This window comes from Stylophora pistillata, chromosome 4 (genome assembly GCF_964205215.1).
Source record: "Stylophora pistillata chromosome 4, jaStyPist1.2, whole genome shotgun sequence".
NCBI classification, from domain to species: Eukaryota; Metazoa; Cnidaria; class Anthozoa; order Scleractinia; family Pocilloporidae; genus Stylophora; species Stylophora pistillata.
The window spans coordinates 8,528,043-8,543,851 of NC_142522.1; the positions used below are offsets into that span (position 1 = coordinate 8,528,043).

The following is a 15,809-nucleotide window of genomic DNA, read 5'->3' on the forward strand; positions in this document are numbered from 1 at the left end:
CGTTTCAACAAGAGAGAGCTTCAACAGGAGACCGGCCTGTGAGGTACGTAGAAACTTTGATTCAAAGTTCTATCATGGTGTACAATACAAGGGTAACTTAAGAATATTCCTGAATTACTTCAGATGAAGGCTAACTTTAACCAACCTAAAACTATTTTTAAATTCATGTATCTTAAATCGATCAGTATAGCAAGTTCAGATTCATTACACTGCATGCTCCGTTCATGAAAAAAGTTGCATTTATCTGAGTTTTTAGCAGTGTACTCCACCAAGTCGCGATATGGGACTATATTTGCTATCACAAAAGAGATGAGGGAAGATAGAAACAAAAAATAGTTATATGACGGTTCATCTTCCTATTATGGATTGATCATTCGTTATTTGACGGGTAATCTATAAAATTTGCGACATGACAAGTGTTTTCTTTTTTTTCTTTTTGTAACCATACCCTTTAAATTTTTTTTTTCTGTACATGTAGATTTCATTCCACGCATCGATTCGCAAAGTTAACCTCAGACAATTTTCAAAAGACTGATTTTTGCCTTCAACTTTCACTTAGGCATATTTTATGTTGCTCTTGCGTCACTTAGGCATACAAATGTTTTCGACTAATTTTATGCCCTTATCATTTATGTGGATCATTTTTTTCGTTGCACTATTAGACCGGCGGAATTTTCACCAGACTGTCTTCATCATAAGTACAACTTTCCTGAAGAAAATAAACCTCAAATATTATTGGTTGTTGATTTTGCCTCACGGACAAATTGGCAAATTTAACTCTGCTCAGTATATCGAGGCGAAGGAAGACTAATTTTTCCTGAGGCTGATCTTTGTGGTGAACTTTCACTTGGTTAACGCATATTTTATGCTGCTCTTGCGTCAGTTGATCGAGGCTAAAAATATTTAAAGCTGGCATGATGCCCGTGTGGCAGCAGTGCCGGATGCATTAAGGCCACCATGTTCGTAGCTACTGCTTTTCAGTTGTTCCTCGCAAGCCCTCCCAAGAAGTTCAAGTTGTTTTGCCAGAAAAAATTTGGGAGCTCCAATCCGTTAAAAATTCCAACACAAAATAAGAAGAGGACAACAAGGAGAAAAATCGTAGCAGATCTAAAATATATATCATTCGACTAAACGTGATATATGTATATGTTCCTTTCGAAATATGACTTAGACGAAATACAATATTCTTTCAGTTTAATATTTTGTTTTTTAAAATTGTTCACACTCCTCAGTCGCAGTACGTAATTTCACTCTTGATTTCCGGAAGTTTCGTAGAGACCCACTTCTGTCAAATTAATTTTGTGGTTTTCAAAAGCTATTCCTGGGGTTTTGCAAAATTGAAATATATCTTTCACCTGTTCGAAAGACAGCTAAGCTCTCTGCACAAAATCTTAATTTTACTGGGCATCTCATCAATTTTTGCGACATTTTCTCATTCCTCGATAAGCCAGCTGCCCAACTTCAACGAGAAGAAGTTATTCCGCGTTAATACGACAGCTCTACTCATAATTTTTGTTTCCGTTATTAGTGTTCTTTTTTTGGAATCAATATGCAAAATTATATTCATCTGAACTAAAATCGGAGGCGTTCTAGCAGGCAGGTGATTTGTCTCAATGTTGTAGTCGTATTCGATTGACTGTCAACATCCCACGCTTTGACATCAGCGATTCTTAGCAAAATTGGAAGTACTTCATCTAGACGAACGTCATTCGGAAAATTCAATTTCCCTCTCACTCCCACATCCTCTTAATTTTTCATGCCCTAATCATGCGCAGTATTCGGAAAGTCTTCCTTCTTCCATTTTTTCTTTCATTTTATCTTGAACAGTTTCCCCTCATGTCAAAACTGAAAGTAAAAGAGGGAAAAAGTCAAATTTGGTAACTAACGCTAGTTTCGATGCTTTAGCTCTCATATTTCTGTTGTGAAGTAAGAACCGGATGAACTTTCTACGCTGACGATGCAATAGCTCTATGACCTTGGCGAAAGAAACATTTGCGTGTTTCCTGTTGCGTGTGGATCCAAATCACTTAGATTAGCGTAATGCACAAAATATTCAACCGTTTAACTGAAAATATACAAAATAATACTCAGAAAATCGAAGGCTGGCCAGTATCGACAGAGACAAGAGGACGTGTGCTCTGTTATGTAACAAGGAAATGTGTTTACCAACGTGAATTATTACGGCTGATGTAAGAACAGATGTAGTCATACGCTATCTGTCTTCATGTGATGCATGTGAACGTCACCTGAAACATAGAGACTTTTGACCAATCACAGGTGTTGTTCGATACTCTTCATCCTATGAGCCAATCAGATGTAAGGATATCTGTTCTCGCCGGTTGATATCTTGTTCGAACGATTGTCCTGAAAAAAATTTTAGCGCAACCACGGGAGAAAGTCGTGGATGGCTGTAGAAATGCTCTTACCTTTATAACAGTAGCTCATTATTCCCCAGGAGTCTTGGGGATCACATCGACTTTACCAAGACGTTCACTATGTCTGAAGGAACGAACTCGGACTTTCTCGGCTCTGGCTTCACGAACATGAAGCTTGTGGGAACCGGTGGCAGCGGCGCGGTCTATTCCGCCATCGATGTGGAAACCGACCAACGGGTTGCTCTTAAAAGACTTATTCTTCGAGACCGAATGAACTGTAAAGCAGCTCTCAGAGAAGTGAAGGCTCTAAAGACCCTCGAACACGAGAATGTGGTGAAATTAACAAAAGTAGTGGACTCTGAGGGCATGCCATTCTTGGACGGCACAGACGAACATTTCAGAGGGGCGACCGAACTTTATCTTGTCGAAGACCTGATTGATTCTGACCTACATCAAATCTTACAAAGTAAAGGAAAACTGCGAGAGGATTATGTTAAATTATTTTTATATCAGCTCTTACGAGGACTGAAATACATCCACTCCGCGAACGTTGTTCATCGTGACGTGAAACCAAGTAATCTACTAGTTGACTCTGAAACGTTGCTTCTTAGAATAGGCGACTTCGGACGATCACGAATTCTCGATCCGGCTTACTCACACAACGGCCATCTAACTCACAGCGTCTCGACCTTGTGGTATAAATCACCTGAACTGTTGTTGAATGCATCGACTTATGACAGTTCGGTAGATATGTGGGCCGCGGGGTGTGTTTTTGCTGAAATGTTACTAGGCAAACCCCTGTTCGAAGGGAGACACGAAATCGATCAAATGGAGCAAATTTTAGATTCTGTCTGCCTGACGGAGGAAGAATGGACAGTTCTTAAACCACATCTACCAGAAAGAACGGCTTTGAAGAGGACTCAGGAGCAGGGATCTGCCTTGGGGAGCAAGTTTCCACACATCGGCATCCAAGGTAGGAACCGGTTTTGTTGTCGGTTCGAACCGTACATGAAAACATTGGAATTCATTTGCATAGTCGCGCAATTGGAAGCGACGCGGTCAAGTTCACTTACGTAACACCAATTTTTTTTCTCTGATTCTTATGAGCGCTGTCATCCCAGTTTTTTTCGTTTATTTATAATGGAATGAACCCGTGTTTTCCGAGTCTTCCCTATATTCAAGAATTTTCTGATACTTCGCTCGTATTGCTCACTCCAGAATTGTACTTTGACACCCTATGAATATTTTATGAGTTTTAATGTAAAATATAAATAAAGAAAAAATATTCTAGGTATCTAGGGTGTATCTTTTTGGTGAAGTTTTCTTTTTCTACAGTCTAAATATTTACGAGCTGAAATGTGTCTTTCGGAATGGATGAGGACAGAATGTACAAAATTAAAATGCTCGAATCGGGAGGTACACTTGAAAAAAATGTCGTGAGTTAGGAAATTTCTAAATTTAACGATGATATTAGTTGGCACAGAAGGGCCTTGATATCGCCTCTCGCTTGATATCTTTCGAAATACAATCGAATATCGGGTCCATTTGCGCGAACCACGAGAATATTATTCCTTTTTTGTGAGTTTTTCATGGCGCAACAGATCGGCAAAAAATCACCCCAGTGGACTTAAAATATTGTTTACGTATCAGCGCAGTCGCGGGTGGTAAAGTAAATTTCATTTTCTTGTTCTCTTGACGATTTCTTTTCTTTCATTTGTTCGTGTGAATTTTAAACGTTAAGCATTTTTATGTAGCGGTTTGATGAACCGACCTTGTTTAAGATGCTTGGCGACTTACTAGCTAAACTGAAAACCGTATAATAATTATTAATCTTAACCACATACCGAACCCAAATGGAATGTTCTGTAGGATTGGCTAACCAATTGGGAAGCACTGGAAATAATTGAAATTTTAACCTTTGTAATAATACCCAACAATCTACATGCTCCAAATCATGCGTGAAAGGAAATTGTTAAGTCACAGTATACAAACAAAAAACACACGCTTAAAAGTGAAATTCTTCATATTCCTGGAAAACAAGATGTAAATTGTGACACCTAGAACCTAATGCCAATCTTCCTTAGTCACCCCTAGTACTTAGCGAACAAAATTCACAGTACCAGTAAGATACATGCGTAAAATCATGTTTTTTATTAGTTTTCCTCTGGGAGAAATCACTGATGTGTCTCTAAGAGACTCTTACATGTATTTGCCTGATGTAATACTGACAGTGTTTGTATAATAGTGAGTACTTAGTAACATCATTACATGATTAGCTGATGGCTACCATATTTTCCTGAAGTAATGGCAATACTCAAAATTTTGCTTCTCATTTTTTTTTTTTTGGCAGCTCTTGATCTGCTGGTGAAAATGCTGAAGTTTAATCCAGATAAAAGAATTACAGCAGAAGAAGCCCTTGCTCATCCATACCTTCATCAGTATTCATTCCCATCTGATGAACCAGTCTGTTTCGAGCCACTGCACATTGAAGATGAGGTTGGAGACTTTGAGGAGGACACCTTAAAGAGCTGGATTTTAGAAGAGTGTTCTTCATTTGAAAGTAGTGGCTCTTTTGAAAGCTCTGTGCCAGATGTCGTTCTCGAAGAAGTTGTTGTGGAGAAGCAAGACTCTGGAAATGACATCTTATCTTTGAAAGACATAATGGAAGAGCCAGAAGCTCCTTTGCTGGACCAGTGTAAAACCCGCATTGATGTGTCAGAGCGTTTGGGTTTAGAAAGTTACAAAGAAGAACTAGAGACTTTGGCAGTGGCCTATAAAATCCAAATGTCCCTAAATGAAACTGTTGATCCTAAAGAGCAGGAAAAACTGTTCGAGTCTCATCATGCTAACATGCCTTCAACCATTTTAGATGGTATGTTTGGCAAAGGAGGCTTGAAGGAAAATGTGAACTTAACTTGTAAGAAAAATGTTTTTAATGGACCATTTGGATTGTGTTATTTTTAATTGGTCAGGATTGTGTTTTTGTACTTGAGGATTCACATAATGTGACGGCTAGATCATTACGTTTAAACTTGCTATGGTGGAGCATTTTGGTTCAGTGGAAAGGGGGTCATTGTGTGATGTTAAAAAGTAAATTGTTTTGTTAATTGGAAAGTGTTGTGTTTACTAGTTTTTATTAGAAGCTTAAAATCTTAAAAGATATGATTGGTTTAACTTATTGGATTTTCTTGTATGTGATTTTGTGGATTCTTTATCTCTCTGTCAGTGTTATCCTTTAGTACTGTGCCATTCATGGCTTATTTTACCACAAAGAGTATTGAAAAAATACACTTTATTGGATTTCACCCATTTGAGTTAAATTTATGACAGTTACGTTGTGCCCAAGGGATTCTTTTTTATATGCCCTTGCAATTTTAATTTTATTTATTGATTTTCGTTTTTAAGCAAGTTAGTAAAGTAGTAAGTGAAGGATAGATCAGTTTTTTGTTGAAAGTAACTTTTTTTTACTCTCACTTTTGCAATTCTCCTGTGTTTCCAAGGTTACGTAAACATAATTTCCAAGTATTTAATTTTTTTTGACAATTGTCATTTGTAACTAAAGAAAAAAGAAAGAAAAAAAAATTTCAAAGATTGATTTAGGTGCAATTTGCTAGGCGACGAAAGGAAATCATTCTTACCTAAGCTTGGCCCTTGATGATATTGCGCTATCAATTATGGCTATTAACAAGAAAAGTATTATGTAAAATTGAAATGTTTATTTATTCCACAACAGATATATCATAATTTAATTTATTTGGGACGAGGGAAGGGAAAATGAAGTGAGAAATCAACCGAAGAGTTCCTGTATGCAATGCCTCAGCAGTACAGGAAATTGTCTTCGGAAAGATATTATCATTTTTGTCAAGCCTTAAAGTCACATCCAATGTCAATGTTACCATGTGAATGAAATTGTTAAAGCTGCAGTTAGATCGATGAGAACCTTAAATTTGTAAATTCAATGTAGAAAGAAATGTTTTATAGGTGTTTAAATTCTGTAAACTGTTGCCATTACGCTATGGCTGGTAATCAATGGTGTGGCGCTAAGATTAATTTTGTTATGAAAAGATCATGCTTGCTGTAAAATTTGAGAAATTATTTGTTAAATAAATAACTTTGTTCACTTTTAACAACTCTGTCTTTTCAGTTGTGTGGAGCTGGTAAAGTTGAGTGAAGGTTACTCGCAGAGAACACGAGATCACTCACGTTTTCTCTCATGCGACCAAGCTGAGTGTGCACGTGATACTCTGCACATGTTTAAACGGTATTGTTTACTCGCTATGAATTAGATGTATGCTATGCTACTAGAAAGATCTGCTGGTAAAATGATGGTTGGTGCTTTCACGTGGGATCACCGAGATATGTAGCAACTGGAACATGATACAGTTGTTCTCGGCTCAGCTACCTCTCGAGAAACTCAACCACATCTTTCGTGCCGTCCATCTCTGCATCTTGATGATTGAGACAATGGACTTCGTCTGAACCAATTGTTTTATAACATTTCTATCAGATAATTACAGTAGTAATACTCTGCAAAGTGTCAAAGCCTACACGTTCATTACGTTATTAGCGTACATAATGCTCGCATAGTTTAATTGGTTTTTCAAATTTACATAGAAAAGAAGAGAAGACACTTCAGTGATGTAACTTGTATTAGTTCAGGCGTGACCTAATCTATCAGTCAAGGACCTTTTTCACCCTTATAAAACACTATTTACATGTCAATAGACGTTCACGCGATTACGCACGTGCAAGTGTTAGACATGAAAATCGTTGACTTTGTATTCTGGGCCACAATGCGCTCCAAAATGTTTTACTTTGCGACTAGGAATAAGTCGTTTGTCAAAGAATATTGCAGATTATCTCGTCTTTGATAAGAACGCAGTACTCTTAAAGTCCTGCGGAAAGTAGTTGAGACAATGGTCTGTCAAAGCTAAAAATGTGCATTTCCGTAATTAGCATAAACATTTTGGGGTTGCAATTTAGAAAATCTAAAGTACGTATTTTAAATAAACTAGCGCTGGTTTTTGTTCACTTGAGCAGCACACTTCAATATAGTTTATTTTGCTGTTTTCGTAGATATTGCTTTCGTATAATTCTACTGAAAAGTTTACTGTATAAAATTTTAGGTAGAACTTGCATGATAATTTCAAATTAAACCGATATCACAAGACATCTCGCCATAATCGATAAGAAATCCTAGAACCGATCATCACTGCTGCGGCGGAGAATTGACGCGTGATCCACTCTTAAGTTGCTGGCCACACGTGCGACTTCGGAGCGTGCGCGGGTGCATGCAGAAGTACAATTTATTACACGAATCGGGCAGTCAGAGGGCCAATAACTAAAATCAACCAATCAAAATGCTCTATTGCCGGTCCAATATTCTCTAAGTATTGGACCGGGCACTGTCCCGAATGGTCCCGAATGATACCGCACTTGTGTCCCTTTGAACTTCAGTCGTATAATAAATCTCTTATTAACCAAGCTTGCTCGGGACTAGTCTCCCCGCAGCCGTGATGTTTCGGTCACGCAACGCTGCCTCGCAGACACGGCTGCTTCAAACAGCACCACATTCCGTTAGCCAATCAGAGCGCGACTCTAGAAATCGAGACGCCATTCCCGCCTCCTGGAAATTCAACATGGCGGCTGTGGAAGAGGCACTCAAAGCTGTTTGCGAAAAATTCAGATTTAAAGAGCTAAATGCTTATCAAAAGGTTGCAATCGAAAAATTTATGCAGGGTAGAGATATTTTTGTGAATTTGCCAACGGGCTATGGCAAATCGCTGATATTCCAAGCTCTGCCAACGATGTTCGACATGGTAATGGCTCGTCATGGGAGTATTGTTGTTGTTGTCTGCCCGCTTCTTAATCTAAGCAAGGATCAAGTTGCCTATTTGAATAGCCTGGGTATTTCTGCAATAAACATAAGTAATGTCGAAAATGAAGGAGATCGCAGAGACTTAGAAGCCGGAAAATATTCGCTTGTGTATGGGACACCTGAATCCTGGCTCGATAACGATCGTTGGAGATCAATGTTGACTAATAAAGTATACTCCGAAAAGCTGTGTGCTATCGCAGTGGATGAAGCCCATGTGATAAGGCAATGGTGAGTCATTTCTTGGTGGAAAATAGCTGACTAATTTTTGAAGTAGTTAGCTGTTGACTTCGGTCAAAATTCAACGTATTGTCCTTAAAAATATAAATACTCTTAAACTGAATTACTCAAAATGAGCTCAAATTTCTAATTTTAATTCGTCCTGAGATGAGAATAGACTCGATAAACTCGTGGCTTAATTCTAGAAAATGCTTGCTTTGTATACGTTGCTCATTTGTCAGCACAATTATTTCTTTAAAAGAACTGTTATGTACACAATAATACCATAATAATATTTCTAAGATAATAAAAACTGTCGGATTTTACTTCTCAGGGGTACATCAAGCACTAATGACCATGCTGTGTTCCGTGAGTGCTACGCAAGACTACATGAATTCCGAAGCCTTGCCCCAAAAGAGCAAATTGTGGCTTTAACAGCAACAGCAACTAATAAAACAAGAGACACAATATTTGACATTCTATTAATGAAAGAACCTTACGTTATTTTTGACAGTCCAAATAAGCCCAACCTTACCTACTCCATTCATTACATGGAAAAGGAAGTGGACATTGTATATTATTTAGGTTGGCTGGCAGATGACTTGAGAACCAACAAGGAAGAATGTGCTAGAACTATTGTCTACTGTCAAACTATTAAACAGTGTGGTGTTATTTATGCTACAATCAGAGGTCTGCTTGGTAAAGACATGTTTACACCTAATGATGAGGCTATGTTGGAAATGCTCCACTCTTGCACACCTGTGGCTAACAAAAATACAATTATGGAGTCTTTTTCAACTGAAGCTGGCAAGATACGTGTTTTGGTCGCAACAATAGCCTTTGGAATGGGCGTAAATTGCAAAGCTGAGTAGAGTTGTGCATTTTGGCCCTGCGAAGAATATAGAATCTTATGCTCAAGAAACTGGTCGAGCTGGGAGGGACGGAAGTCCAGCTCAAGCAATTCTCCTGTACAATGGTCTACTATTGGCACATGTTGAAGGTAACATGACGATGTATGTGACAAGTTCAGAATGTAGATGAAAGGGTCTTATGAAACATTTTGAAGCTGAATTTACCCACATTTCTCATTTGCATTTATGTTGTGACATCTGCGCATTGGTCTGCAAGTGTAGCTTACCAAGTTGTGGAAAAAGTACTGAAATCCCATCATATAAAACTAACGCCAACACTGCAAGAAAGACTAGACAGGTGTCTCATGAGCAAAAGGCAAGTGTTTGTCAAGAACTGAACATATACCACAAAGAATTAGTAAGGAACCTTTTGAAAACAACATCAATGTGCCAGATCAATACTTTCACTGATATATCATTTGTGCTAGGATTCTCCGAGCTCCAAATTCAACAAGTGTTGAATAACATTGAGTCTTTGTTTACAGTACAAGACATTTATGAATATATTGAGATTTGGGATCTGAGGCATGCTAATAAGATATTGCAAGTATTAGCTGACACATTCAATGACACTGATGAGAATAATTTGGACAAAGCTGACATAGATGACCTCATGGATGACTTGTGGGTGGAGGAGTGTATGTCACTTTTAGATGATGATGAGCTGTTAGCAAAGGCTACAGATGTTTTCTTACAGGATATTTCCATGTTACAAAATATGTCTTTGCTCGAAGAAAACCTCAGTAATCTTGAGATAAGTGACACTTCTTTTGCTGCTGTTCCTGATGTGGTGCAGAATGTGCTGGGCAACATGGACATGAATTAAAAGTAAAGATATCACAATTTTCTTTGTGGTATATGTCAATTTATTTGTATCAAGTAAGACTAAAACAGATTCTAGAGTGAACATACTTTATCCGTGAAATATAAACATTACTATTAAATACTACTAAGTTATGCTAATTCCCTTGTTCCCTTTTGTGTAATCAACACCACTTAGTAGTTTTACTAGTATTTGTTTCACAAATTAAGCATGTTCACTCTATTATGAGTTCATTGGTACAAGTGATATTGGAAATGTTTGGAATTAGTATCCTAATAGGATCATGCTTCATAAAACTTTTAATCCAATTAAAAAGGTATATAATTTTCTATGGTTGAAAAACAACATAATGAAATTGAACAATACAACATTTGTAGTGCAATAATTATTAATGATCACTAAACATGTTTTTCAATGCATCCATTTTTTTCACATTATAGAAACTTAATGTTCATAAGAAGCCTCCTCTGTAGTTTTCTTTCTGACTATGAGATGAGAAAGGTATGGTAAGATAAAACACATATTGCTTATCAATGTATTAGTGACTGTATGCCTGTGGAAATACAGCAGCACAGGGATACCAACAAAGGAAAAGAGAGATTTTAATCTGCCTGCTTAGGAGGCTAGTTCATACCTTATAACAGTATCATCGTTGTTATTATAACTATAATTATGTTCGACAGAGTGCTGTTAATATAGTGCTTTTAATAATCAATTTATCGTTGTAAAGGATTGTTTGTCTCTGAGTTCACCTGGCTCGAATTCCAATGCTAATGTTCTTTTTGTGCTTGTTGATCCATTTATATATTTCAGACATGCTTAGGTTTTCAAGTCTGTTCCTCTCGAAGTCAGTATAATGATAATATGAAGGGCCCTCTGCATGTTCTTTAAACACCTGTAAGTCAACCAATCTCTTAACTAGAGCTTCAATGTCATCATCACAGGAGGTTTTACCATGTTTAGTGGATGCTTTTTTTACATTTAGAGAACAGTCAATGTTATCTAAAACAGTTCTAGTGCTTTTCTCAGCCTTGCAAACTCGCAAAACTGCTCCTTCACTTACATTAGGGCCCAGATTCTTTATACATTGCTTCAGGAAGTTATTACTATGTTCAACGTCAAGATCCAGGGGTATGTTTGTGCCACGAGTATTGTGGTTGTAGACCGACCTGTTTCAAACAAATCTCTCGCTGTCTCTGGGTGACAAAAGAGCATGTACTAAGAAAAATTGATATAGGCACTCCAGTGCATATTTCGCACTACCACTACCATCAGCTCTACAGTATAACATTATATACTTATATTGTCGCATGATGCGTTCCCCATCTCCTTCTTTCACTGCATCGAGAAAATTAAAAAAAGATAACCATCAGCCAGAAGTGCGCAGTTATAATTGAATATATCATCTAAATTTGGTAAGGAAGGATCTTCAGGCTTTGGTTTTGAGGGAGAAAATGTGTTCTGCTCTTCAATGACAACTGGAGGATTGTGAGATAGTTCGTGGTTTCTTCTACTTTTTCCATTGAATGCAAACGATTTCGAACAACCCTCAAACCGACATGGAAAACACCCATCTTCATTCAAACCCTGCTGTAGCAAGTTCTCTTTTTCCTGTTCCAATAGCACAGCATCCACCATAACACTTGCTTTCCCCTGGTCAAATATGAATTCATCAACCACCTTAGCTGAAATATCTACCAGTGCTTTGTGCCTTTCAGACTTCATCATTAATTGAAGATTGCTTCGCAGTGACGAATTTGCAGTATCTGTTTTGTCTTTGAAATCAAGAGTTGACATTGCAGCTGCTATAACTCACTTCTTCACTTCCACTTCCAAGAAATCCCTGTCAGCTCGGTAGGCCAACTTTGGTTCACCATTTACATTTCATCTGTTTATTAGACTTCGATCGGAGAAGAGGGTGCAGTGATCATCATCAGACTTTCCACTGTAAAAACGGTTATAGATCAACTGAAACGCAGACAATACACAATGTTACAATGAATAAATTTTTTAGTGCTTATTAATAATTGTCCAGACATTAATAGCATGCTCTAGCAGTGCACTATGTTCTTTCCTGAGTTCCATTCCAACTCTGAGATTTCTACAAGTTTACTATATGATGCAAATGTTGTAAACATTAAAATGACATTACCCTGTGTTTTCCACTTGAGCTAATATCGAAAAAAGCAAAATATAGGTCTTACTTGCATCCCATAAGTAAAAGGTATACATCAACACAGGATATTATCACAGAAAATGAAAATGATGGGTTTTTTTTTATACTTACAAAAGCATGAGTGCTTAACATAAACCATATGCCATGGACATAGGTAATGAACAAACTGAACAACATCGAAATTTTTCAAAATCTGAGCAAAATTGTTGAAATCTATTATCCAGTGGATAAATTAAATTGGTCAATACCATGTTTTATTTTTAAGTCAATTTGCCCTTTATTGGGTAAAGTAGTTTCATGCTGTATTTTAATGCCTGGCACTAATTTGCAAGAAACACCCAACATCAATCCACTACAACATTATAATTCATGAAATACTCACAGTTAAGAGTTTAACCCCTGCATGCCAGTCTCCCAACTGCAAATTTATACCATCCAGTCTCTCTTCTTGGGTGTAGCCATTTGCAACGCTTGCTATTGTGTTGACAGCACGCTCAACACTGAGTTGATCTCCTGCAAATAACTGAGTATCAACTTCACCTTTCCCATTTTGTGGCAGATAAGTGTGAAATTTCTGGAGTACAGCCAACATTTCCTCATTTATATTTTCGTTTTTGAAAATAACTCCAAGGGGAACCTATAAAGTAACATAAGGCATTTTATCTTTTGATTTGAAGTTACACAAAAGAAATAACCTAATTGAGTAAGATCATTGTCAAATCTGTAGTTTATAGAAGTATACTTAAAGTTTGTAGTCTCAGAACATTTACTTCATTAACTGCCTTGGCTTACAGCCTGTTCTCATGATAACAAATGCTTTTTGGAACAATAACCTATTTTATTTTAATAGCCAATCAAACTATAACTACATTACCTATACAGCATTTCACATCTAGTGTTACTAATGCTAGTTAGTCCATACATTACCTTGCTTGACTTTGAAGACATCTCCTTAGAATATCTATGAGGGATGTGGTTGATACAAACATCTTTTAGTGGAGCTAGCTGTTCAAAGTAATCTGTCAAAATTCTGGATGTTAAAACAATATAATCCATTCTCTGTTTTTCATTATCAGCGATTGTGGGGAGAAACTTGAGATTCTGTACAACAAGAATGTCAGATTTTGCCTTCTTACTATCAAGGTGGTTTCCACTAACTCTGTTCTCTATCATCTTATGGTTTACCCAGTGATAGTCACGGTTCTGTTTGGTTGCTGTCATGTTTCTTCTATGCAAATTCAGGTCGATGTTATCAAAGGAGACAACAAATCCTGGAGGGGATGATTCTTGGTGTTTTTCAATTTCCTTGGCAATGTTAGCTCTGTCTAGAAAAGAGGTTGAAGCACTTTTCTTGTCAAGAAGTAATTCAAGGTGAACATTGGCCTTTGTTATTTCTTTCTTAGCATTTTGAAGTTGTATATCATGATCCTCTCCCATCTGATCCAGTTTGCTTAGTATACAACTGTTAGATGCAGTTAACTTCAACTTTGATAATCTTTTCAGAGTAGTCTGTAGAAAAATAAGAAGAAAAATGCACACTTCAAAAACATTCTAGTAGTATATATGGCTATTGTGTTCTTGAACTTCTTTACTTTTTTGTGTTTATAATAATATTACTTATAAACTATATGTTGCTCACCTATTTTACTTGATATAAGCACTATGCAAATAACAAATGTATTTATTTATTTATTTACTCACATGACTATTTGTTGTTTACTTATTTATATGTTTGTTTTATTATTTATATACTTAATTTACTAAATTATTATGATAGCCACACTTAATTAAGTATTCTTATAATTATTATAAAAGTTCTATTCGATATTGCAGACTTTCCAACTTACTTCTATCGATCCAGTCTTTAATAGTATACCAAGCACAGTTGCTGTAGCATTCATTTCGCAGTTCCTTTGCTTTAAAAGGATCGAACCTGCTAGGGCCATACTGGGGCTCCATGTCTGAACACTTGATTTGCTGGTTGTACTTGCCATCAACAGAAAAGAGTAAAATATGGGCGCTTTCTGTTGCCATTCATCACAAAGGGACTTGAATTCAAACTTCATCAGGTCTTCTTTAGAAGTTTTTCTCAGAAGGGTGGGATTCTTAAGAGAACAGAGGATCTTTACTTCTGTTGAAACCTACATCAGAACCCTTTTAATTACATGTTGCCTGGTTAGTTGGCACTTCATAATTGCGGATGATATGCGCGACGGTTCACCAGAGGCTAATGCTTTTCCAATTCGGCTAAATTCACCGTGTAAGACTTTCTAATCGCTCGACTAGGATAGTTTATCTTTATCTCTGCTTCGACGTTCTTTGCTGGTGAAGACGTAGGAGTTGAAGTTTTCAGTGGACATAATGGCAGTACGTTTGCTTCAAGAGCATTTGTTGAACACAATGTCAGAGGCTCAAACAAGATTTTACTTATAGAAGAGGTAGAACTCTGCACTTCCCTCTCATTTATTTCATGAGAAAGCTTTTGCGATGAAGTACTTGGGGTATCATCAAAACTCCGCGATTTCGCTGTTCTCTTTTCGACAACGGCGCTACTCTCTTGTTCAGGTTTATTTAGCCTCTTTAATCTTGTTCTGCTCTCTTTAAACTTTTCGTTAAGTTCTCTTTTAAGTTCTTCGACTTTTTTTCTGGCGTTTTGAAGCTTTTTCAGTTTATCATAACACTGTTTGCAGACATAAACATCTGGATTGTGATTATTAGACAAATTAATCTCGAGTGCGAAGTCAACTAGTCCCTTTAGATCGACTGAACTCTTCCCAAATATCAGCAATCTCTCTTTCTTGGCGGCTACTTTTGAGCAGAAGAAACAGTTGTCTTTCTCCCCAATATATTTGATTGGTGTTTGACTCATAGGTTTGTTATAAAACGTTTTGAAAGTGGATCAAACCCTTTCGCTCGAAGAAAATCTACAAACTTACAGCCGTAACAAACCTACGCATGTTGGCGCGAATTCCCGCTAAATCTGATTCGCTGATTGGCTAACAAAAAAAAACAATAACCGAATTCTGATTGGCTTATGCATACAATCGAAACGGAATGTGGTGCTGCTTGAAGCAGCCGTGTCTGTGAGGCAGCGTTGCGTGACCGAAACATCACGGCTGCGGGGAGACTAGCTCGGGACCGTACTGGAAGAATATCGGCCCTCGGTCTTTTTTGTACGGACCTCGCTGCGCTCGGTCCGTACTGTCAAGACCTCGCTGCGCTCGGTCCGTACTGTCAAGACCTCGGGCCGATATTCTCCCAGTACGGCCCTCGCGCTTGGTTAATAAGATATATGTATCGTGACTTCAGGCCGAGGCCGAACATTTTTAAAAGAAGGGAGGTGGTTTGGGTCAAGGCGTGAACAATCCCCCGCTGTCTGTTGCAGTTTCTGCGGAACTAAAATTGCTACTAAATTACCTTAAAACATAAA

At 37.5% G+C, this 15,809-nt stretch overlaps 2 protein-coding genes, 1 long non-coding RNA gene and 1 pseudogene across 4 annotated transcripts; 2 read left to right on the plus strand and 2 right to left on the minus strand.

Moving 5' to 3' along the window:
* Positions 1–221: 221 nt before the first annotated feature.
* On the minus strand, positions 222–2,167 carry LOC148732273 (uncharacterized). Its single transcript, XR_015999693.1, has 2 exons — positions 1,976–2,167; positions 222–1,845 (listed from the first exon to the last, which is right to left on the minus strand). It is a non-coding gene; the product is annotated as an uncharacterized LOC148732273 (long non-coding RNA).
* Positions 2,168–2,351: 184 nt separating this feature from the next.
* On the plus strand, positions 2,352–6,505 carry LOC111341927 (mitogen-activated protein kinase 4). The gene is made up of 2 exons (XM_022948974.2): positions 2,352–3,348; positions 4,726–6,505. The coding sequence occupies exons 1-2, from the start codon at positions 2,496–2,498 to the stop codon at positions 5,337–5,339; spliced, it is 1,467 nt and encodes a 488-aa protein (XP_022804709.1). The 5' UTR covers positions 2,352–2,495; the 3' UTR covers positions 5,340–6,505.
* A 1,493-nt stretch (positions 6,506–7,998) lies between these two features.
* On the plus strand, positions 7,999–10,206 carry LOC148732274 (uncharacterized; annotated as a pseudogene). The gene is made up of 2 exons (XR_015999692.1): positions 7,999–8,481; positions 8,804–10,206. The product of XR_015999692.1 is annotated as an uncharacterized LOC148732274 (transcript).
* Positions 10,207–10,223: 17 nt separating this feature from the next.
* On the minus strand, positions 10,224–15,527 carry LOC148732275 (uncharacterized). The gene is made up of 4 exons (XM_088756043.1): positions 14,227–15,527; positions 13,307–13,888; positions 12,762–13,016; positions 10,224–12,171 (listed from the first exon to the last, which is right to left on the minus strand). Exons 1-4 carry the CDS (start codon positions 14,443–14,445, stop codon positions 12,088–12,090), a joined length of 1,140 nt encoding a protein of 379 aa, XP_088612169.1. The 5' UTR covers positions 14,446–15,527; the 3' UTR covers positions 10,224–12,087.
* Between the last annotated feature and the right edge of the window lie 282 nt (positions 15,528–15,809).